This window comes from Martes martes (assembly GCF_963455335.1).
Source record: "Martes martes genome assembly, chromosome: 10".
Lineage (NCBI taxonomy): Eukaryota > Metazoa > Chordata > Mammalia > Carnivora > Mustelidae > Martes > Martes martes.
In genome coordinates this window covers 44,260,865-44,285,327 of record NC_137898.1, presented here as the reverse complement: position 1 = coordinate 44,285,327, position 24,463 = coordinate 44,260,865, and the positions used below count along the sequence as shown (strand labels likewise).

The 24,463-nt window shown below is 36.4% G+C and overlaps 1 protein-coding gene across 1 annotated transcript in view; it reads right to left on the bottom strand.

Annotated features, from left to right (window-relative positions):
• Positions 1–24,463, bottom strand: part of PIK3C2A (phosphatidylinositol-4-phosphate 3-kinase catalytic subunit type 2 alpha) — a 98,477-nt gene that overhangs the window by 48,009 nt on the left and 26,005 nt on the right. Inside the window, exons 3-8 of the mRNA XM_080815469.1 lie at positions 13,849–13,952; positions 7,513–7,670; positions 5,506–5,626; positions 4,669–4,780; positions 2,957–3,036; positions 2,762–2,825 (exon numbers count right to left, since the gene is read on the bottom strand). Coding sequence (XP_080671595.1) covers positions 2,762–2,825; positions 2,957–3,036; positions 4,669–4,780; positions 5,506–5,626; positions 7,513–7,670; positions 13,849–13,952 — 639 coding nt within the window. The remainder of the gene's footprint in view (positions 1–2,761; positions 2,826–2,956; positions 3,037–4,668; positions 4,781–5,505; positions 5,627–7,512; positions 7,671–13,848; positions 13,953–24,463) is intronic.

Genomic DNA, 24,463 nt, shown 5'->3' with positions numbered 1-24,463 from the left:
ACTTGCAAGCTACTTAACATTCCTTTTACTTGTTCTTGGTCAGTTCTCTTTCCCATTCTTCTTAGAATATGAAGCCAAACCATTATTCCTTGGCTCAAAACATTTGCCGCTACCCTAACTTCACTTTACTAAAATAAATTAATACCTTATCTCTAGAAAATTAAGGCCAGTAGGAATCAAAACTTCTAAAACTTCCTGATCTCCCCTAAAAGCTAAATTAAAATGTACAAAGATTTATATGTGAATGTTTATAGCAGCATAACTCATAACTAAAAACTGTAAACTGACAAAATGTCCATTATTTGGTGGCCAGATAAAAACAAAATATGGTGTATCCATACAATGAAAGTATTTAGCAATTAAAAAAAAAAAGTAGCCAACTGTGGATACACACTACAACTTATATACAACATGGACAGAGCTTAAAAACAGTAGGATATGTGAAAAAAAAATCAAATATAAAAGATTCCATAGGATATGATTCCATTTACATGAAATCTCCATTAAAGGCAAATCTATCAAGCAGGAACCAGATTGGGCGTTATCTGTGGGTGGGTCTGGGAATGGGGAATGACTGTAAAGCAGCAAATGCAAAATTTGGGGGTCATGAAAATGTTCTAAAGAACTAGATTGTGGTGATAATTATACAATTTTATTAATTTACTAAACGAAATCATTGAATTATATACATCTAATGGGTACATTTTATGGTATATAAATAATACCACAATAAAGCTATAAAAAATGTGGATAATAAATGATAGTCACTACTTAATTTTATTTTTTAGTTACTATTTTAGATAAGATGGTCATGAAGACACCTGTGATAAGACATGTGAGTGGAGACCTTAAACTGATGGGTAAACCATGCAAATATCTGGAGGAAAAGCATTAAAAGTAAACGGAACAAAGGGGCACCTGGGTGGCTCAGTCAGTTAAGTGTCTGACTCTTGACTTCAGCTCAGGTCATGATCTCAGGGTTGTGAGATCAACCCCTGCACCCAGCTTTGCCTACTTAACACTGCTATTAAGGTGAACAAAAGGCATCACAAACATAAAGTCCAAAATTAAGTTCCATATCTTCCATCCAAATCTGCCCCTCTCCTGGTTTCTCCCTCTCCCACCCCTCTCCCCCCATCCACCCTCTGCAGCTAACAAAACATCTTCCTAATTGATTTGTTTCCATTCTCTCCCCTCTTCCTCACTCTATTCTAGCTAGAAAGACAGACCTTATATATACTAGGCACCCTCCTCCTCCCCTAGATAACCAGATAGTTTCTTTCTCTCTAGTTCTTTGCTCAATTTCATCTTCTTAATAAGGCCTTCTCTGAATACAAATGTTGAAACTGAAACATTACCCTCCTTTATTTTTCTCTGTAGTGCTTACCACCTGATACAGCACATGTTTTGCTAGTTTTATTGTCTGTCTCATCCAACTAGAGTGTAAACTAAGAGCTGGGATTACAGTTTCATTTGTTTGCTGCCATATCCTCAGCACCTACAGCAAGCCTCACAATGAGGATATTCAACATGTACCGAATAAATGAATATGTTTATATGCTGACAAGAATGTATTAGTAGCTAGAAATTTAAGAGTCATCCTTCACTATTTCTTCTCTTACATCTCATTACTTACCAAAATCCTGCCAATTTTATCTCCTAAATATTGTTAGTCAGATCCCTCCTTCTTGCCTTGGCCACACACATTATCTTTCACTTGGAATACTATAAAACACCTTCCCAAGTAGTCTCCCTGAAACCAATCCTGCCAGAATTCAATGTAACTTACACAGTGTGGCCAGAGGGATTTCAAAGCTTAGGACTAAACAAGTCACTCACCCCAACTAACCCCCTATCATCAGCTAAAAATACCTTTAATGGCTAAAGCAGGGGTCAGCAAACCTTCTCCATAAAATAGCAAATAGTAAATTATTTAGATTTTGCAGAATATACAGTATCTGTCCCAACTACTCAACTCTAGTATTAGAGCACAAATGCAGTCACAGAAAATATGTAAACTAATGAGTGTGGCTGTGTTCCAAAAATTGTTTATTTACAAAAATAGAAAGTGGACTGGATATGGTCCTCTAATCTAGAGGACAGATTAGAAGTTAAAATGGATTATAAAGTGGTAACTTATATCTGGTATCTCCAGTGTCCTCTCCCAATCTTCCTGTCACACTCTGTACTCTATTATAGAAACACATATACTTCACATCTGTATCAAACCTGTGTGCTGTTCACGTGCCCTTCCCAACTATCTTCTAGCTAACCCATACTGTTGACTTGGCTCAAGCAAACTCCCTTCTTAGAGGCTTTCCATAAACTCTCAAGTTGGAGGAGTGCCCTTCTTCGATCTCCCAAAGAACGCCATGTATACCTCTATACTACATTTACTATACTATATGAAATTTTGTTTAAATCCATCACTAGTTTAAAGTTCTTGGTAAATGGGGACTAGATCTTTCATTTTCATAACTCCAGCATCCGGCACATAGTAAACATTCAGTTAATGCTATCTGAATTGAACTGAAGGCTCATCTTACTAATAAAGCTGAAGTGAGGTGAAGTGCTGACTCATGCAATATTGAGAACTTTGGTTAATAAGATGCCTCAGAAAACAAGTCATCAAATGTCAACATCAAGAATATAGTTTTAATCATCCTTCTACAGTATTTCCTCCACCACCACACTAATATTTAAGATAGAACAAAGACAAGAATCCTTAAGTCATCATGCCAAAATGTGAATTAAGACATACTTCAATTTGAAGAGCCAGTTCCACTTGGTTGTGATAAGAATCTAAAAGTTCTTCAACAGGGTATCTGAAATAAAGAACAATTATTGTGACTGAAGGATACTATATACAAATACTTTGTTTTATTCACCAAAATAAAGGTATTCACATCCAAAAGCAAAGCTTGAAAACCTGAAATTAATGTTTTAGATGCCACACCTTGTCATGACTTCTTTGTAAGGTTTTTCCATTTGATGCAGGTGTTTGTTTAAATCCACAGGTGTTTTATCATCTTCTGCCTAAAAAAAACGTGTATATATACATTTTTAGCAGAAAAATAAAATCCATTCTTTGGTCTTTCTATTGCCAAATTAAATATTGTTAAGTGTATGATAAATTCTTGAAACTAAAGTGATTTTTCAGAACAGAGGCTAAAATATTATCAGAAGTAAATGCTATTTATAACTGAGTGAGGAAAAAAGTAAATCAATACTCTAAAAAATACATTTTATAAATTAAAAACATAAATGCCTTAAGTCTAGTTTCTGATATATAAGTAGCTCCCAAAGTAATAACTATTTCTGTTCTATAAGTAAAGAATAAGAGAGCTTTAAAAAACAAAACAATTTTTATTTATTTATTTTTTTGAGGTTTTATTTATTTATCTGAGAGAGCACAAGCTGGGGGAGAGGCAGAGGGAGAAGCAGACTCCCTGTCGAGCAGGGAGCCTGATGTGAGGCTCAATCCCAGGACTCTGGGATCATGACCTGAGATGAAGGCAGCTGCTTAATTGACTAAGCCACCCAGGTGCTCCAAAACAAACACTTTTAAAGATGGCTGACAGCCAAATGAAAATGATGGTGGGGATGGATCAGATGTGGAAGAAATCATCTGAATGTCTGCATTAGTTTTCTAATGATAATCAAATTGCCCCCAACCTTACCCTCAACAAACAAGGTACCAGTCTCTTCTGCCATACTAAGTCTTTAGTATGTAAATATATTCAAAAACATCATTCCTTAAGAAACTGAAGAAAAGCCACTGAAGACTGCTAAAATATACTGAATTTCATGAAATAGTTTCCACCCAAGTGAAATAAATTCTACGAAACACAACAGTAAAACCTAAGAAAGTAAAAACGACTGCTATTTTTCCATCCAAGTTCTACCAAGTGCAGAATAATTCTCTTTAAAGATTAAAGTTTATCAAGTGTTCATACAGTAATAAAACAGCCTACTCTCCTGTACTCTAATGTGCTTTAACTTCAAAAGAAAGTACTGTATTTTAAGAAGAGAAATCGTTTTCTTTGGTGCAGAATAATGTATATTTTTCAGTTTGATGCAAAAGTCAATGTGGATCTCCTCTTCCCCCAAACCGTATTTAGTATTCAAAATCTTTCCTCCTTCCTCATTTCTCTTTGACCCCAATGTTTTCATTCTTGTAAAACCATTACAGGGGCACCTGGGTGGCTCAGTGGGTTAAAGCCTCTGCCTTCGGCTCAGGTCATGGTCTCAGGGTCCTGGGATCGAGCCCTGCATTGGGCTCTCTGCTCAGCGGGGAGCCTGCTTCCTCCTCTCTCTCTCTGCCTGCCTCTCTGACTACTTGTGATCTGTCTGTCAAATAAATTAAAATCTTTTAAAAATAAATAAATAAATAAATAACAAAACCATTACAAATCAAGCTTTTATTTCCTCCACTCTGATTTTCAGATATGCCTCCAGCTCACAGTAGTATGCTATCTAAGACTCCATGATTGAAAAGTTCCCCCCATCTGCTGAAAACCCTTGCTGCAGACAGAATTAGTTCCTCATTCCAATCCATTCACCAGTCCAACCCAGAAATCTTGGAGAATGTACAAACTGCAAATTGGCTAATTAGGAAAATTACTCAGATTCAACCAAATGCAATTCAGTTATGAGGTACATACTTACTGTTCGGGCCAGATTTTGGCACATTGCGCTGAAGGTCAAAAGTTGTAGTTTAATCTCTGTGTCCCATTTTCGGCAGTTTTGAATATATTCATGACTTCCAAGGCAATGATTACTATTAAAATATATTAATTTTCATCAATGTTATTCTCAAAGTGGAAATTACAGAGGTAAGAGTAAAATATAACTTGTATCTGCATCAGAAATTGAAGAGAATGGTAAAATGTAGAGACAGTTTTTCAACCAAGTGTGGGCACTTAAATAAAAGAGTAATTCTACATGAGAAGTGTCACAGCACAAAAGAAAGAAGATGAAGATGAAAAAGAAAACAAGAAAAACAAGGGCAGGGCATTTCGAGTAACCTAAAATACTAAAATCTGTAAAATAACTGCACTAAAAGCTAGATAAAATAAATTATCTGGTTCAGAAAAAAATTATAATGATTACTTTAGGCAACTAAAAGGAAGTCACAGCTGACCACTGTGTGAAAAGTAATGGTACATGCTACAAAAGGAAAATGGAGTCTCTAACCATGTGACTATCGACTCTTAGCACAAAGAAAAGAGCCATTAAATTCACTTATCAACCAATTACCCACCACCTTTCCCATTTAAGACTATAAGCTTAAGGGCAACACCACGTTTTAATTATGTCTGATAGCCCTCCACTGTCTTAAACACATCTTAAAGTATATCTCAATATAAGCTTATTGATCCAATGAATTAACTTAGCAGGACCCAATGTATTCTTGGAGCACAAATTTAACTTGAAATTTTTCTAATTTAACTCCTTAAAATTAAATTTCAGAAGACGTTGCTCAGTAGTTAAATGAATACTTACTTTTGCAGCACTTCCTCTTGACCACAAACTTTCAGAACATAGCTGCCAACATCTACTTGATTCAAGTCATCATGTACCCAACAAAGGGCTTGCATTATAATGATTTCTACAGTAGAACTCACTGTAAAAGAGGCATCAGTTTCATTTTGCTCATTTCACTCTATACACTTGAGAACGTAATTCTTATCATTTAAGAGACCCTTTACAACAGAAATATAATGTAGGTCACATATAGAATTTAAGATATTCTACTAGCCAGATTGAGAAAAGTAAAAAGAAACAGGTGGAGCTAATTTCAACATATTTTATTTAACTTAATAAATCCAAAATGTCTTTGCATCATATAACCAGCATTTTAAAATTACCAATGACACAGCTTATTTCTTTTCAAATTGGGTCTTTGAAATCCACTGTGTATTTTACATATATAGCACATCTCGCTCTATATTAGCCACATTCTGAGTACTCAATAGCCACATGGGGCTAGTGATTACTGTATTAGATAGGGCAGATCTAAGCTAAGAAAGCCACCTCCCTACCACAGACTCCTCCAAAAAGGTTAACATTTAGCAGGATCTAGCCAACAATGATTTAAACCAAATCATAAGGAAAAAATAATCACCATTTTAAATGTTTGGCATGTTCCTAATAAATTTTCCAAAGAATAAAAATATAGCAAGTAGGAAGTATTGTTCAATTATTGTTCGTGACAGTAGTTGGATACTAAGATTACAAGACACCAAAAATTAACCTTTTAAAGTATTACTTCTAAGAGCTCCTATGTTCAATTTAGAAAACAATTATTCAGTTCAGACTTCATGAAAATCAACAGATTGGCAGAAAAGGCCATAAAATATCTAATGCAACGGGTACATTTCTGAATAGCCAATTGTATGGTAATACTTATCATTTGGACACACTTCTATCATAATATGGTTAAATTTCTTAACATGTTAAGATGTTAAGAAATGTTAAGAGATGTTAAGAAATGTAAATTGTAAATGTACATGTTTATGAAGAACCAAACAATAGACATTTGAGATATTTTCTCAAAAAGTAATGATATCTTGATATATTAAGTCAAAACCACACAAATCGAAACACTTGTCATCAGTGTTTACTACTTCTATCAAGGGGCCTATTGATCTTTTTTCAATTTTAGTAGAAATTCTTACAACATAAGGGTTTTAAATAATCCCCAGATCAAAATTCAAAGTATGTTTTATAAGAATAGTTTTTCCTTTAGAAACTAAAAGAATAGTTATTATAGTTGGCTAACATTTTTGTTTCAGATTCATATTTTTTTCCAAGAGCCTTGAAAAGTGCAAAGCTAAAAGAAAGTATCCAAATATTGGACATTTTCCTAGTCATAACCATGACAGAAAAAAGTGGCATCATTTTTAGGTCAAAGTACTATAGAAATATAGGCTCTTATTCTACTGCTGGAATCCCATTAAAACAATATACATCATGAGACTCAAACTATGACAAAAAATTTCCTATAGACTTAAGGATACATTTCCAGAAAGGATATCCACACCAAATTTGGAAGAGAGTTAGAACTAAAGGAGGATTAGCTACTACTTAGAAGAGCTTAGCAAGATACCTGGAATTTCAATTTCACTGACAGCTATTTATAAACAAACACTCTTCTTGCCATAAAATGAAAAAAAAAGATTGGGACTATAAATAGCCTTTCAATACCATGCTTTGGGACCTTGGCCAAGTGCCACCAATTAATCAAAATTACTCAGCATTTTTCACAGAAATATGCAGTCATAAAGGTAAACTATTTTCCCACTAGTCTAACAAGAAAATTATCCAAATGAATGCCATTTTTTTGAAAAGGGTAACTAATGAATGTTAAGTATTTTACCACACACACACAACACAAAATTTTTTAAAAGGATACCTAATGATAACAGGGTCAAGAATGATTAAAATAACATTTTAAACATTTCTCCCTGAACAGACCAAAACAAGATGGTTGGGAAACCACAAACCTACCATCACATGTAAAAGTAACTGGCAGTTGAAATCCTTCAATTTCAATGGAGACCTTCACACTGGCATTTTCTCCACATATATTTCTTTGCACTGTAACTGGACTTAACAAATAGCCTGGATTTGTGCAGTGATTGGTATATGGAAAGTTGGTCTTCAATCTGTTCACAAGAAAGAATAAGTTAAAAATATTTTTAAAGCTGCATTTGAGAGCCCTAAACAAAACTTTGCATGCTTACTAACATTCAGTTCTGTGTCTTTGTTCAATTCTAAAGTAGCTCATGAGAACTGTAATGAATGGACCCCAGTCAAACTCCAAATACCAGCATTTGCCTTTTAGATAAGAGGAATCCAAGAAAAGAGATTAAGTAGTGCCAGGAGATCTGTGGTAACGCTAGCAACATTAACCAGGCATACAATGGATACAAGGCATTAAATGAGGTTTTCTGCTTCAGATTTTTTGGCTATACAGTATAATTATACAAAATGTATACTTTTAATGAATCTACTGAGAATACAGCAAAGTAACCCTCAACTGCAATTGCTAGAGGGATAAAAAGTTCGTTGTCTTTTAAAAATCTTTTTCTTAGGGCTTTTTCCCCTACATTTTGGGGGCAGAGGGTTGTTAGACAACAATAAAAAATCATTATCAGTTTTTACCATGCTGTAGGCCTTTATTCTCTCAAAGCGATTTCTAAAACTTAGAGGATGGCAAGAATTGCCTGTGAAGGTATTCATAGGAACAACATAGTTTAAAGTGAAATACATGAGTACAGTGTATATGGCTCTCCTCCAACATCACTTTCTGTTACCAGAAAACAAAGGAAAATTTGATGCCTCTTTAAAATTTGTAGCCTTCCGGGGCGCCTGGGTGGCTCAGTGGGTTAAAGCCTCTGCCTTCGGCTCGGGTCATGATCCCGGGGTCCTGGGATCAAGCCCCGCATCGGGCTCTCTGCTCAGCAGGGAGCCTGCTTCCCTTCCTCTCTCTCTGCCTGCCTCTCTGCCTACTTGGGATCTCTGTCTGTCAAATAAATAAATAAAATCTTTAAAAAAAAAAAAAAGAAGAAGAAGAAAAGTAATTTTATTTATTTATTTTTTTTTTTTTTTAAAGATTTTATTTATTTATTTGACAGAGAGAGATCACAGTAGACAGAGAGGCAGGCAGAGAGAGAGAGGGAAGCAGGCTCCCCGCTGAGCAGAGAGCCCGATGCGGGACTCGATCCCAGGACCCTGAGATCATGACCTGAGCCGAAGGCAGCGGCTTAACCCACTGAGCCACCCAGGCGCCCAAGAAAAGTAATTTTAAAAAACTAATATAAGTTGGGGTGCTTGGGTGGCTCAGTTGGTTGAGCGTCTGCCTTCAGTTCACGTCATGACCTCAGGGTTCTGGGATCAGGCCTGGTATTGGGCTCCCTGCTCAGTGGGGAGCCTGCTTCCCCCTCTCCCTCTCGCCCTCCCTATTGCTTGTGTTCTCTCTCTCTCCCTCTTTCACTTTCTCTCTCAAATAAGTAAAATCTGAAGAAAAAAACTACTATAAGTAATAAACTTATATTGACATTGGAAATGCACCTTTATACATGGACACAGCATCTTCAGATATTTAACTGTTTCAAACTTACCCCTCTACAACATAATGCCAAGACCTTCATTGGACATTGCCTAAGATTATTTTTTCTTATTAATTTACTAGGTATTCTCTTGTTTTCTACACTATAAAATAGATGCTCACAGCAAATCACGTATCAGAGAATTCTGTCTATATCCAAGCAAGATTTCAAGTTTCAGAAATCCTTAAAGATGATGAAAGGAGAAGCAGACATTCCTGATAATAGCTCAGAAATTTATTAGACTAAATTTCCATTGATCAAAGTTATATTCAATGAACTTGATTTGCTAGGGTAGGTTCCTTCATCTCCTTTCCTTAAAGTGAGTCCTTTTTTGAATACATGCACCCCAATGAATTTTATAGCAGCATTATTTATAATAGCCAAATTACGGAAACAGCTCAAGTGTCCACGGAATGATGAATGGATAATGAAGAGATAGGAATATTGGAATAATGGAGTATTACTCAGCCATAACAAAGAATGAAAGCTTGCCATTTGCAATGACATGGATGGAGCTGGAGAAGAGTATTACGCTAAGAGAAGTCAGTCAGGAAAAGACAAATACCATATGATTTCACTCATATGGGAATTTAAGAAACAAGCAAATGAGCCAATGGGGTAGGGGAAGAGAGATAGGTAAAAAACAAGTAACAGACTCTCTCTCTCTCTCTTTCTTTTTAATGTAGGTTCCATGCCCAGTATGAAGTCCAGCGTGGAGCTTGAACTCACCTGAGTTTAGATCAAGTCAGACCCTTAACTGACTGAGCCACTCAGGTGCTCCCAAAAAACAGACTCTTAACTACAAAGAACAAAGTGATGGTCACCAGAGAGGAGGTGGGTGAAGGGATGGGCTAAATAGGTGATGGGAATTAGGGAGCACACGTACTATGATGAGCACAGGTGATACATGGAAATATTGCACTTATATGTTAACTGGAATTTCAATAAAAACTTCAAAAAAACGAGTCGCTTTTTTACACAGCAATGTGAATGTACTTAATATCACATACCTGCGCATGTAAAACTGGTTAAAATAGCAAATTTCACACTATGTATGTTTTATCACAATAAAAAATTTTATAAATGAGGGGCGCCTGGGTGGTGCTGTCAGCTGAGTGCCTGACCCTTGGCTTCGGTTCAGGTCATGAGCTCAGGGTAGTGAAATGGAACCCCATGAGGGGCTTTTTTTAAAAAAAATGAGTTCTATCTCTGCTTGACATCTTGGAAGATAATCCAGAAAAAACAGTCATTTTGTTTCTGCAAAACTGACATTTCTTTATTTTTATGGTTTTGTTTGCTTTATCAAAATTGGGGAAAAACTAAGACAATAACATTCTTTAAAGTTGGGGTTTTTTTGTTTTGTTTATAACTGAACTTTTAAACACACAAAAGCAAATTAAATTGCTTAATTATTTAAATAAACCATCAGAGGTTTATGGACACTCTCATACATTGGAGTTTGATATCCTTAAGTTATAACTTAAGTTATACAGATTACTTTTTAAACTCTAATTTTCATTTTCTCTAAAATTTTCACTTCCCTGTCATCTCCAAAGAAACAGCTTTCTTTGCTTATTTTATTATTTTTTATTTTTTTTAATTCTTTTTTTTTTTAAAGATTTTATTTATTTATTTGTCAGAGAGAGAGAGGGAGAGAGAGTGAGCGAGCACAGGCAGAGGCAGAGGGAGAAGCAGGCTCCCTGCCAAGCAAGGAGCCCGATGTGGGACTCGATCCCAGGACGCTGGGATCCTGACCTGAGCTGAAGGCAGCTGCTTAACCAACTGAGCCACCCAGGCATCCCTTATTATTTTTTAAAGATTTATTTATTTTAGAGATAACTGAGAGAGAGTGCATGAGTAGGAAAGGAGCAGAGGAGAGAATCCCAAGCAGACTCCCTGCTGAGCACAGAGCCCTAACTGGGGCTCAATCCCCAAACCCATGAGATAATGACTGCAGCCAAAACCAAGAGTCAGATGCTCAACCAACTGAGCCACCCAAGTGCCCCTTTGTTTGCTTATTTAATGTGGCTCTACAGTTCAGGAATTTAAATCCTTTATGGTTTATTTTCCTACTGTGTGCTCAATCAAGGTGAAGTTAGGTACAGACAGAGCCAAATCATTCAAAATCAGAAGGACAGGAAAAGAGATAAAAATGAGGGCTTTTTAAAAGGAAAAAATAAAAATTACAGAAGTAAAGTCTGTATTGTTCAGAATAAAATTACCTAAATGCAGAAGTTAAGTCCTTAAAAACATACAAGGAATCATTGGGATCAAGACACTATTGCAGGATATAAATATTAGATTTGAACTGTATAGGAAAAAAAGAAACTAGAAGGCTATTTAAAATGACAAGTATAAGGTGTAGTTTCTCATTCTATCCTCCTAAGAAACCATCAAAAACTTTGGTACCTAATGATCCTCTAAGATCTTTCTCTGGAACTATATAAGTAGCAGATCCAGCAAGCTTTGTCAATTACGATAAATGAGAGAGGAAAGAAAACAAGAAATAAAAACCAGAAAGATGCAGTAATAATGAAATGTCCTGAATCACAGCATTACAGTCCTTTAAACTAAAAAAGACTCTTGAGATCACTAATCCAGCTCCCTAATTTCACACAAGAAAAAAAAAAAAAGTCTTAGAACCAGCCATGTATCAGAGTCTGTTATACGAGTAATCTTAATTGTAAACAAGTATCTTGACAAATCTTTCATAGCTGAGTTAAAATGATTAAATGAATCATTTTAAGAGATTTCAAAAAGTAAGGAGTTTAAGGAGTAAAAGTATAAATACTTGTTTAAAGATTAAGAGTATAAATACTTGTTTAAAAATTCCAGCGCAGAAATGACCGTACTGGGAAAAAAAAAAATAGAGCTCTTAATTTCTTCAAGGGATATCTCCTGACCCCAATCTCCAAAGTCGCAAGGGAAGAAGTGAAGAGCCTAGAAGATGGCTTCAAAAACACCTCTGCTTCTTACTTCTCTGAAATATTTTTTGGAATCACTCTCTACTAATGGAAATAAAATTACAAAAAGAAGTCATTCTCTCCTTACTTCATCTGGGGTTTCAGATTACATGAGCCACTGTGCACGTGTATAAATAAAAATAATCATTTTAGCTTAGTGGCAGAGTCTGTGTAAATAACTATACGATTCAAATGGGGAGAAAGGTAGATCTCAAGACAGCCTAATTTCCCAACCTGCAAAGCTTAAATGCAACAGTCACTCAAAACAGTATAACAGAAAGCATATAGGCCTTGTTTAGGGAGAAAACTGAAGGAACTAGATAAACACATAACAGATTACTTCCCAAATTAAGGCAAAAGAGTATTTCCAAATTATTAACCACACACACATATGGTATAATGACATGAAGGCATAGGTAATTTACAATACATGTAATTTGAATACTAAATCACCTAAATGTCTATTCTATCTTAAAAACTTCCACAGGGAAGAAAAAGTGCCTCTACTGATATTTTTCTTCTCTTTCTCCCCTAAGGTATTCTGAAGAAAAGAAATGCTGGTTAAGAGGTAACAAAGACAGAATTTTAATGAAATATTACCAATAGTCTAGAAAATCTGGTTAATAAGTTCCTTAAACATTAAAATGATGTATATACTCAAAAATGATTTGGGAACCCCACACTCTGCTTCACTTACAGCAGATCACACTGAGGAAAATACTGAATTCAATGAATAAATCCCTCAGTGGTGATATACTTTCTTCTGGTAACAGATTTCAACCCCTTGGCCATAATGTTTGTTGTTCCACTCTTTCCTTCCGTGGGATTTTTCTATCTGGTGTTGGCTGAGGTGACTCCCTTTCCTCCCTTCCTGCAAGACCATTAGAATATAAAGTCTAAGTAAGCTATGAGTGGCTATATTCCCTGCCTTCAAAAACCCACCTGCAGTAGTAGAAAATGAAGCCAACATTCAGGGAGGAAGGGCAGGAAGAAGGAAAGGATGAAAATGGGAAAGGGGAATCCAAAGGGAGGAGAGATCAACTCAAGCATGTGAATTCCAAGATCTTGCTGTAACTGAGCTCTGCTCCGTCCTTCCTCTTTCTGCTATAGGGGTTTATGAATCAATACATGACTGTTCTTTAAGCTAATTTAAGATGGGTTTCTAGCACTCACAACAGAAGTCGACTAATACAGTGATACAATGGAAAGAAAACACACTGAATCAGAAGCAAAGGAGACCTGACTCTGCTGCTGGCTAGCTGAGTAAATTTTAGTAGGTAACTTCTCTGAGTCTGTTTCCTCATCTACAAGAAGTATTAGACATATTTAAGATAAAAAGAATATTTCAGAAATGCATTTTTCTAACATTTGCTCCTATAATCTCCTGTTGTACAAGCATCTCTTAAAGGACAGTATTTTGAATGTCAGAAAGTTTACAGTAAATTAAGTCTCCCTAAAACAAAAACAGGGATTTTTTTAAGTGTACCAAAACTTATATATGTTTAAGCCATGTTTTCAATGGTTAACAGTGAAATTATTGTCTGACCTCAATTTTTTCTTCTAAGTATTCACAAACTAAACAGGTTAGGAAGGATACAGGTTCACCTACAATTGTTGTTAATGTGTTAATTAATGGTCTTGAAATTTTAGCCACAGGGAGAAGGTAACTGAAATTTTAAAAATCTTAGAATTATTAGTACTAAGCTTGTTTCCAAGTTAACTTTTTAAAAGTATTTAATAAAAAAACTTTATAAAGAAAAATTCCTTACTTTGTAATGGACTGACAAAAAGCTGCCACTTCCTCATTCTGTACTTCAATTTCTTGTAGAAGAGAACTTCCAGTTGACAAACCACTGGTCCCATTTGGGTCTTTCTGTAACCAAAAAAATGTTTTTATTTTAAAAGTAAAAGATCTCTAAATGTTAAACAGCAGTAGAGCACAAGCACAGTTTTACAAAAGTATGTACAAAGATATGGAGGGAAAACAAATCATATCCATAGCCAAGTTTTATATTATAGATTTCTATCTTTGTAAAAGCAATACCAGCTAAGCCTTGAAGTTCATTGGTTTTACTTGCTCAAAAGGAGAAGTAGGTTGTACTTTGTATTGGTCAACAAGAATGGAATGCTGAAGATATTTCCATTCAAAATCTTCCCAAAATAAATGCTTTAGAAAGTTAACGGCTGAATAAAATTAAAGGACTACACTGTTTTAAGAAAGTGAAAAGATCAAGCCCATCTGGGACTCCTCTAGTAACCAGGAATTCTATTTTTTCAACTTTGGCCCAATTCCACGAAGGCAGCTGGTTCTTTATGTAAGAGAATGAGTTTTAGGAGTTAGCAGGCATTTCCCATCTTAATAAACTTATGCACACATCCTGACAGTCCTTTAAAAGTTAAGTTTAGGGGCGCCTGGGTGGCTCAGTGGGTAAGAGCCTCTGTCTTCGGCTCAGGTCATGATCCCAGGGTCCTGGGATGGAGTCCCATCAGGCTCTCTGCTCAGCAGGGAGCCTGCTTCCCTTCCTCTCTCTGCCTGCCTCTCTGCCTACTTGTGATCTGTCAAATAAATAAATAAAATCTTAAAAAAAAAAAAAGTTAAGTTTATGGCTGATCAAACTGTGTGCAATACTTGAATGAGATAAATTCACTACCCAAGCAGAGCCAAACAGCAGAGTCCATTTGGAACTGTCTTTTTAAAAAAGGATTTTATTTATTTGAGAGGGAAGCATGCCTATTTGTGCAAGTGCCTGAGTGGCGAGGTGGGGGGAGGGAGCAGAGGAGGAGGGAGAGGAAAGGGAGAAAGAATGTTAAACCAACTCCACGTTGAATGCAGAGCCCAACTCAGGGCTAGATCCACAATCCACAACCTTGAGATCACAACCTGAGCTGAAACCAAGAGATGCTTAACGGACCAGGTCACCAAGGCACCCCCATTTAGAGGTGTTTTACTACATAAAAATACTTAGTCTGACACAAATTTCAAATGTAAATTTCCTTTGAAATTCAATAAATTAAAATTGGAATATTCTCAATTCAAAACTAAGTGAATGATAATACAGTATATACATTTCAAGAATTCTAATGGAGTTCAATGACCATGGCACACAAAAAAACCTCGTCAGAAAAATTACGCCAACAACTCCTTCTTTCCTTCTTTTAAAAGAATTTCCTTCTTTTAAAATGTATCAGAGCCCTTTCTCCTAGAATGGGATATGCACATTTAAGGGGGGGAAAAACACAAAACAAACCTTGAGTTCTAGAAAAATCACAACTAAAAATAACACAACTCATGGGAAAAACAGAGTTAAGGCAAACTATTCAAAATCCACGTAACTTTGTAATCAAGGCCTCAACTAAAATAACAAGTCCTTATAAAAGTATGTGCACAGTTAAATCTCCACTTGAATTTGTACCTAGCATTATGGTCTTAGATCCTCTGAAGCCTTAAACCCTGGAACTCCTGCTTCTACTCAAGACCAATTTCAATGAAGTTAAAATACAATCTAGGAAAAAAAAAATCTAGGAGGTACATCTTCATGAAAGTTCTTAAAGCAAAGAGAAAGGTCTTCACAACTTTGTCTGCATTTACTGGTCTTCACCAGAGAGCTTAACACTGTGGAACACGGAATCACTCGTGACGCCACTCATTCAACCACCATCGTCACTAGAAGACAACACTTCTGCAGGTTTCCAATGTTTTCCTTAGTATTTTCTCATATTACTAAGGATTTCTCTTTAATTATGAGAAAGTTTGTTCCTGATTGTTTTAAAATGTTGCATGTTGGAAAGATTGTGTTTGAACAAATGCCACTTCTCCATTCTACTGACATCAAGCCAATATTTACCAATTATATGAGTTAATTTGTGTTACAGAAACAAGCACTATAGCAAATAAACCATACAACCCTGAAAATGGGATCTGATATTCCTAAAAATTCTCTGGCCTGACATATCAGGTTTGCCATAATCTAATCTAATCACATTTCCCAGAACTTCCCAAATGATTTCTATGTTCCAATTAGTTTGAATCATATCCTGGTCCTATAAAACACAAACTGAACTATCCTGCCTCTGAATCTTTTAGTCTTCAATGGCTTCCTCCTAACCCGCCCTCACAATCCAAGTCAAAATCTTGTTTTTGAAGGCCCAACAAAATGCTACGTCATCTATAGTGCCCTTTATGATTATTCAGCATGAAACAATTCTCTCCTCCTGCCACCTTTAAGTACTTAGTCTGAACCAAACACCTTATCATCACACTGTTTTATATTCATCATAATGTGAAAGCCCTTTGAAGATAATCTAATTTTACTCAATGTTATATTCTTGTAGAACTTAATCTCCAGTTCAGAAAACACCCAATCGGGGTGCCTGGGTGGCTCAGTGGGTTAAAGCCTCTGCCTTCGGCTCAGGTCATGATCCCAGAGTCCTGGGATCGAGCCCCGCATCGGGCTCTCTGCCCAACAGGGAGCCTGCTCCCCCCAACCCCCCGCCGCCTCTCTGCCTACTTGTGATCTGTCTGTCAAATAAATAAATAAAATCTTAAAAAAAAAAAAAAAAGAAAAAAGAAAACACCCAATCACTTGTTCAATTTGGGAAAGGGAGAATAGAGAGTTATTAGTAAGTATAATTTCAGTTTTATATGATGAAAATTTATGGCGATGGATGGTAGTGATGGTTGTACAACAATATGAATGTATTTAATACCAGTGAACTATACAATTAAAAATGGTTAAGACAGTAAATCTGCTTATGTGTATTTTACCACCCCTCCCCCCCAATCTGGCAATTACTGAGCATTTATTACATGTCAAGCCCGCTATACAAAATTTTTAAATATATATGTTTTATTTATTTCTTACAAAGCTCTAGTAGGAGCGTAATATAATCTCCATTTTACAATGAGGCACAGAGATGTTAATTAACACAAGGTCACACAGCTAATATAATCAGAGTTAAGATTTCAAACCAGGCAGCCTAGCTTCAGAATCACATGCTTAATCACTCTGCCATTCTCACCTCTCAAGAAAGTCTCCCTAAAAAAACCTTAAAAACATAATGAGAAAAACATCATTATGACCTTTGCAGGAGCAATGCCATATAGAAAACGTGTGCTTTTGCATGACCCAATAATCATCTTTCCTTCTTTCTTTTTCATGTTTTACTATTAACAGATTTTGAATCTCCTTAGTGGCATTTATAAATTTTTTTTAACAAAAAAAACTGTACTGTTCAGAGTACCTTTCGTGAATTAGGTCTTTCCTTTCAAGAAGCCTATAGATCATAGATCACGCAGATCATTTAATTTCTGCAATATTCTATATAAGTTTCAATTGACAGTGACAGAAATAGACTACAACTAATTCTCTAGTCGTACATCAAGATAAAAACACCACCCGAAAAGTTAACTCAAAATGTTCTGTTTTTATTTTGTTTTTACAAGTAAAAAGCAGCTGAACTGCCAATGTGTCATCTCATATAGTAACATTGGGTTTTTGTTTTTCTCCATTCTTCCTGGAACAATTTATTTTTTTTAACATTTGACACTTTACACCTATTCCCTCAACCTTTGCCCCCAATCCCTCCCTTTAATTCCAAACAACCTAGGCACCAAATAATCTCTTTTCTCCCTTGATCTTGCACAAACCTTTATGTAGCATTCAAGGCTTTCTATTTTGTACTACAGTTATATGCACATACAGTGTCTCTCCTTCTAAACCAAGTTCTTTAAGGATTAGGTCTGTGAATAATTCATCTGTAACCCACACACTGTATCCTCAAATATTTTTCAACAAATGAAAGAGACAAAAAATTGCTAATGCTATTATCTAATATACAGAAGAAAGAAAGAAGAGGTCTGTGGGGGGAAGACAGTGAGTTCTCTAGTAAGATAGTTTAGGTTTGTAAATTCATGTAGTTGGTTACCATCTAGAAGTATCCTATTCCAGAGCTAAAGGCACAGATTTGAGGGTCATTTAATTTCTGCTATTTAATTTCTCTCTGCTAATGGCTGTAGGCATCCATCAAGATCAATGAGAGAGCAATATCCCACATAAACACATATGTAAAGAGATTTACTGTAATGCATTGGCTCCTGTAATTATAGAAACTGACAGGTCTGTCAGTTGGCAAGCTGGAGACCCCGGAGATAATGGTATAGTTCTCATCTTAGTGCAGCAGGCTCAAGACCCTGGAAGAGCTGATATTTCAGTTGGGAGTCCAAAGGCAGGAAAAAAACCCATGTTCCAGCTCAAAGCCAGTCAGGCTGGAGGAATTTCCCCTCATTAGAAGTAGGGTCAGGGTACTTTGTTTTACTCAGGCATCGAACTGGTTGGATGAGGTCCACCCACATTAGGGAGGGCAATCTGCCTTTACTCAGTCTATTGATTCAAATATTAATCTCATCCAGAAATACCCTTACAGACAACCCCAGATTAATGTTTGACCAAATGTCTGAGCACCCCAGGGTACAATCAAAGGGACACATAAAATTAACTATCAGAGCATCTCAACCACAGAGAACCACGGAGTCATATCACTGCAGGAATGTAGAGCAGTAGCTTTCAACCTAACTTGGAGCCTCAAAATTAACCACTAACCAAGAGAGTACAGGTAAGAGATACTAAAGACAAGAGCAAAACCTTGGAGAAATGCCTATGTTTAGAAGCTAGACAAAGGAAAAGGAGGATTACAGGAGGGAAACTAGGAAGTAGATTTAACTAGGGCACAGAGAAGTTTCAAGGAAAGGATGCAGTCAGCTGTTGCAAACGAAGCAAAAGAGTTGGACAGTGATTATGCTCACTAGATTGACAATTAGTATTCATATTACCAGAAACAAGTTTCTGCAATACAATGAGAACAGGAGAGACTATAAAGGCAGTAACTATAAATTCTTCTTTAAAAAGTAATGGTAGAGGGGCGCCTGGGTGGCTCAGTGGGTTGAGGCCTCTGCCTTCGGCTCAGGTCATGATCTCAGGGTCTTGGGATCAGGCCCCACATCAGGCTCTCTGCTCAGCAGGGAGCCTGCCTCCCCCTCTCTCTCTGCCTCTCTGCCTACTTGTGATCTCTGTCAAATAAGTAAAACCTTTAAAAAAAAAAAAAAGTATCTTTAAAAAAAAAAATGGGAAAGCTTTACACCTACACAGATGCAAGGTTCATGCCATACTGTCCCAGAAATTAGACTGAACACAACACCAAATTTTCTCTTCTTTTAGAAGATTTTATTTATTTGACAGAGAGACACAGTTAGAGAGGGAACACAAGCAGGGGGAGTAGGAGAGGGAGAAGCAGGCTTTCCACTGAGCAGGGAGCCCGATGCAGGGCTCAATCCCAGGACCCTGGGATGACCAGAGCTGAAGGCAGACGGTTCATGACTGAGCCATTCAGGAGCCCCCTAAATTTTCAATAAATGTACTTTAAGTGTTTTGTGTGTGTGTGTGTGTGTAAATATTATATGTAAATAACAGTTACTATTTGGAACAAAGTTCATCACTTCTTTATATGAATTTTTAAATAGTTTTAAAAAGATACTTCACTAAGCTATTGAAATAGTTTACTACGTTCAGCTAGACAATGAAAATCATGTTGTTCAGTATTCCCTCTTATTCAGGGGCACCTGGGTGGTTCAGTCAGTTGAGCATGTGACTTTTGATTTCGGCTCAGGTCAAGATCTCACGGTTATAGATCAAGCCCCAAGACATGCTTCAAACTTCAGTGTGGAGTGTACTTGGGATTTTCCTCTCCCTCTGCCCTCCACCACCCTATGAAATAACTAAAATCTTAAAAAAAAAAAAAAAAAGATTTCCCCTTGTTTAAAATTAATGATAGACATTCTGCCAATGGGGTATATAATAAACGCTTATGTTAATACAGTTAACTTTTAGAAAGAACTAAAACCCATAGAACTTTGCAAAGCCAGTTCTATGAAAATAATTTGATTACTAAAATCTTTGCAATCTGCTCAAAGTAGCTAAATTTATAGCTATTAACTAAAAGTCTGATTTAAACTTGAGTTGCCATAAGACAATTTTAAATTCTATGCTGCCTTTTCCTGGTATTGGTCACAAAAATTTGAACCAAAGCCTTTAGATTATTAACAAAAGACACTAAAAGGAAACAGGAAGTAAGCTTGCTGAGTAAGAAGAAAAACACTCTTTTACCACAAAGCATAAAATTCTTAGAGGAAATGAATACTTCAGCATGTAAATTAATTATTAAGAATATGCACTGCTATCCCCCCCAAAATATGAATATCAGGGAAAAGTTTTAAAATAACCTGATAGAAACCATCATTATTAAATGACTACTTATAAGTTCTACGGTCAATATTTAACTATATTATCTGCCTCCTTGAATTTTTTTCCTCATCAGTCCTTGTTCTATTTTCTGGAACAACGGACTTTAAAATTAAGTTACTAACTTGAATTTCTCAATTCACGTGAAAAAATATAAATGGGATTTGCTTAATTTTAATCTTTTTATAAAACTTTCAGAACCTGCTGCCACCTGTCTGTTAAAATCTAGCACAAAAATGCTACTTACTATAGCACAAAGGTAAATACTTAATATACTGTGAAATTTAGTATATCACTATTTCATCTTTTTTACAATGCCATGATTTTCAGTTATTCTACTTCCTGAATTGGTCTGAGAAACTATGTCCAAACTACAAAACTTTTTTTTTTTTTTTTTAATTTTACTTATTTGAGAGAGAGAGTGGGAGAGATCATAAGCAGGAGGGAAGGGAAGAGGGAGCAGCAGACTCCCTGATGAGCAAGGAGCCCGATTCGGGACTTGATCCCAGGACTCTGGGATCATGACCTGAGCTGAAGGCAGATGCTTAACCCACTGAGCGACCCAGGTGCCCTCAAAATACAAAACTTTCAAAGAAAGAAAAAAGTCCAGTTCCTCTTACATGGGAACTTTCCAAACTTTAAATATTACTCCGGAAAGGGATCCCAGAACTCATCCAGTTTAACTGGTAAGGGACAGAAGCAGAAAAATGTTCACCTTTAGCCCAGAAGGCTGACCGATGGCCTGCATAGTTTCCAAAAGGTTGCTATATTCTTCAAGAGTCTCATGTAAATCTCACCAATAATTAATATCAAACTGAATGATAAGCACCATAGAAATATTATGAAAGTAGTTTTACAAGTAGAAATTCAAAGACATCTAATGATTTAATACTCCCTGCACATTCCCTCCCCCTTGAGCACTAAGCATATAACCACCAGTTTCATACAAGTTAAGCTCTTTTTTGCCCATGGGTCCTGCCCCCATTCTAAATAAACCAAGCTGCACCACAAAACATCTCAAGAATTGTCACACTCAACGATCCCACAACATAACCATCTTTATTTCACAGATGAAGAAAACTCAGATCCAGGAAGTGACTTACCTCCAATTAATATTCTCTTCAAAAAATAAAAAAAATTATCTTCTTCAGGCAAAATGTTTCCAATCTTTTCAACAGTTCCTTAAAGCACTTAGCTTCTAGCTCCTGAAAACTGCAGTTGTCTCTTTTCAAGACATACTCCAGTTTGCCAGTGGCCCCTCTTTGAATGTGGTGCTCAGACAAAATTATTAAATGGGATTTTAATAATGGAATGATTAACAACTGCATTCCTCAGCCAGGCTGCAGGTAGACTCCTTTAAGACTGGGCAGGTAGCCTAAGCCACCTCAATTCAGAAATAGTGCCATTTAGTAAAGCTGTTGATATATACATTCTAGAAATCAAACTCCCATCTGAGAGCTCAGCTGCTCAAATCATGTTATTTTTGCTTACCTCACTTATTAGCACACTCATGTTTCTCATGAAGTTTGCTTACTCCTTGATCCTTAACCTCCACCCCAAACTTTTTTTTTTTTTCTTTAACGTAGGCTCCACACGGAGCATGGAGCCCAATTTGGGCCTCAAACTCATGACTCTGAGATCAAGACCTGAGCTTAGATCAAGGGTAAGACACTCAACTGACTGAGCCCCCCAGGTGCCCGCCCCATACTTAAAGCAAAATCTAACAGGTTTCTGTTAAAACTGCTGCTTAGAAGCCTAATTCTTTTTTTTTTTTTTTTTTTGAAGATTTCATTTATTTATCTGAGAGATAGGAACAGAGAAAGCAACAGAAAGCACAAGCAGGGAGGACAGGGAGAAGCAGGCTTCTTGCTGAGCTGGAATAATGTTTCCCTTAGGATAAATGACTTTCTAATCCTGAGAAAGTTAGAATTTGAGACAGATAATGAAATAAACCAGTCATTTATAAATATTTTATTAAATTCAAGATAATCTATGTATTGTGATCACAATGCATATATTGTAGAGATGTGAATACATACATACAAAGGTGTGATGCAAGGAGCAGGATTATTTGAAAGTGACCTGGATGCTCATTTGGAATTGCATGGACAATCAAGGGCTTTCTGTCTTCTATGAGTGGGAGAACTAAGCCTACACTTAGCTCCCTACAAGACTAGCAGCTTCCTTTTCTCTGATAGCAGACACTGCAACTTTCCATAGTTCCTGAGATCTCTAAATTCTAGGCAGCTGCCCTTCGCAAACAATTCCTGGAAACAGCTGAAATCCCTAATCCCTCATGCTTCACCCATAAAAAGAAGACCCACACTTGGGGAGAGATCTCTCCACCGGAACACTGACTGAAATGTGAATCCAGCAGTGACCTGACCTGAGCAGGATAGGCTGTTTTAACCATTTAAAAACGTACAATTCATTGGCTTTCAGTACATTTACAATGTTGTGTGGTCACCACCACTATAAGAACACTGAAATGGTCTAATTCTTTTTTTTTTTTAAATTTTATTTATTTATTTGACAGAGAGAGATCACAAGTACGCCGAGAGGCAGGCAGAGAGAGAGGAGGAAGCAGGTTCCCTGCCGAGCAGGAAGACTGATGTGATGCGGGGCTCTGGGAACATGACCTATGCCAAAGGCAGAGGCTTAACCCACTGAGTCACCCAGGCACCCTGAAATGGTCTAATTCTAGAACATTTTCATCACCCCCAAAAAACCCCTGTACCTATTAAGCAATCATCTTCATTCCTACCTTCCCACACCCCTGGAAAACACTGGTCTGCTTCCTTTCTCTCTTGATTTGCATTCTCTGGACATATGATATAAAATGAATCATATAATACATGGTCTTTTGTCTCTGGCTTCTTTCATTTATGTTTTTAAGGTTCATCTTATTATATATACTAGGACTTCACTCTTTTTTTGTAGGCAATATTCCACTGTATGAACATAACACTTTGGTTTACCCACTTATCAGTTAATAGGACATTGGGGTTATTTCCACTTTGGGACTATTATGAATAAAGTTGCTAAAACCAATCCAATTTGTAGAATGAGCAAATGACTTAAACAGACCTTTCTCCAAAAACGATATACAAATGGCCAATTAAGCACATGAAAAGATACTCATCATTAATCATCAGGAAATGTAAATCAAAACCACAATGATATGCTTCCTATCCATCAGGATGGCTATAATCTAAAAAATGGAAAATAACAAGTACCGGCAAGGATGGGAAGAAACTGCAACTCTCAAACATTGCTGGTGGGATGTAAAATGGTGCAACCACTATGGAAAGAAGTTTGGTAATGCCTCAAAAAGCTAAAGAGAATTACCAGCAATTCCTCTTCTAGGTATATTCCCCCTCCATCCCTGCCCTTTTTTTTTTTTAATTGGATGACTCATGGCTTAAAGTTTCCCCTTCTCCTTTTAAATACTTTAGAAAATGACCGCTATTTTGTAAAAACAAAAACCACAACAAAATGACAGAGATATTAAGAGAAAATAATTTGACACTGTATTTAGGATTCCAATTTAAAATGTACAATTAACTTGTGATTTTTGAAAGTATTAAGAGATTATGTGACTGAATCTGTAAATATTGAAAAACTTAAAAGAGCTTAACATATTCTTAGTGTGAGCTATAGTCAAAATACATTTATAAAACACTGTATCAATTAAGATTTCCTCTTTTTTCTGATAATGTCCTCATCTTTTTCCCTAAGCTTCCTTACTACCTGCTTCTTTCTCCAAAATGGCTTTTCAAAGTCACAATTCAAGATACACCCTCCTAAATCATGCAAAATTCATGGGTGAGGCGAAGGGGTAACTGGATGATGGGCATTAAGAAAGGCACATGATGTAAGCATGTGATGTGAGGAGCAACTGATAAATTACTGAACACTACATCTGAAACTAATGGTGTACTATGTGTTGGCTAATTGAATTTAAATTTTTTTTAAAACATTTTATCCATTTATTCAACAGAGAGAGAGAGTAAGCACAAGTAGGGGAAATGGCAGGCAGAGGAAGAAGGAGCAGGCTCCCCACCGAGCAAGAAGCATGACTAGGGGCTCC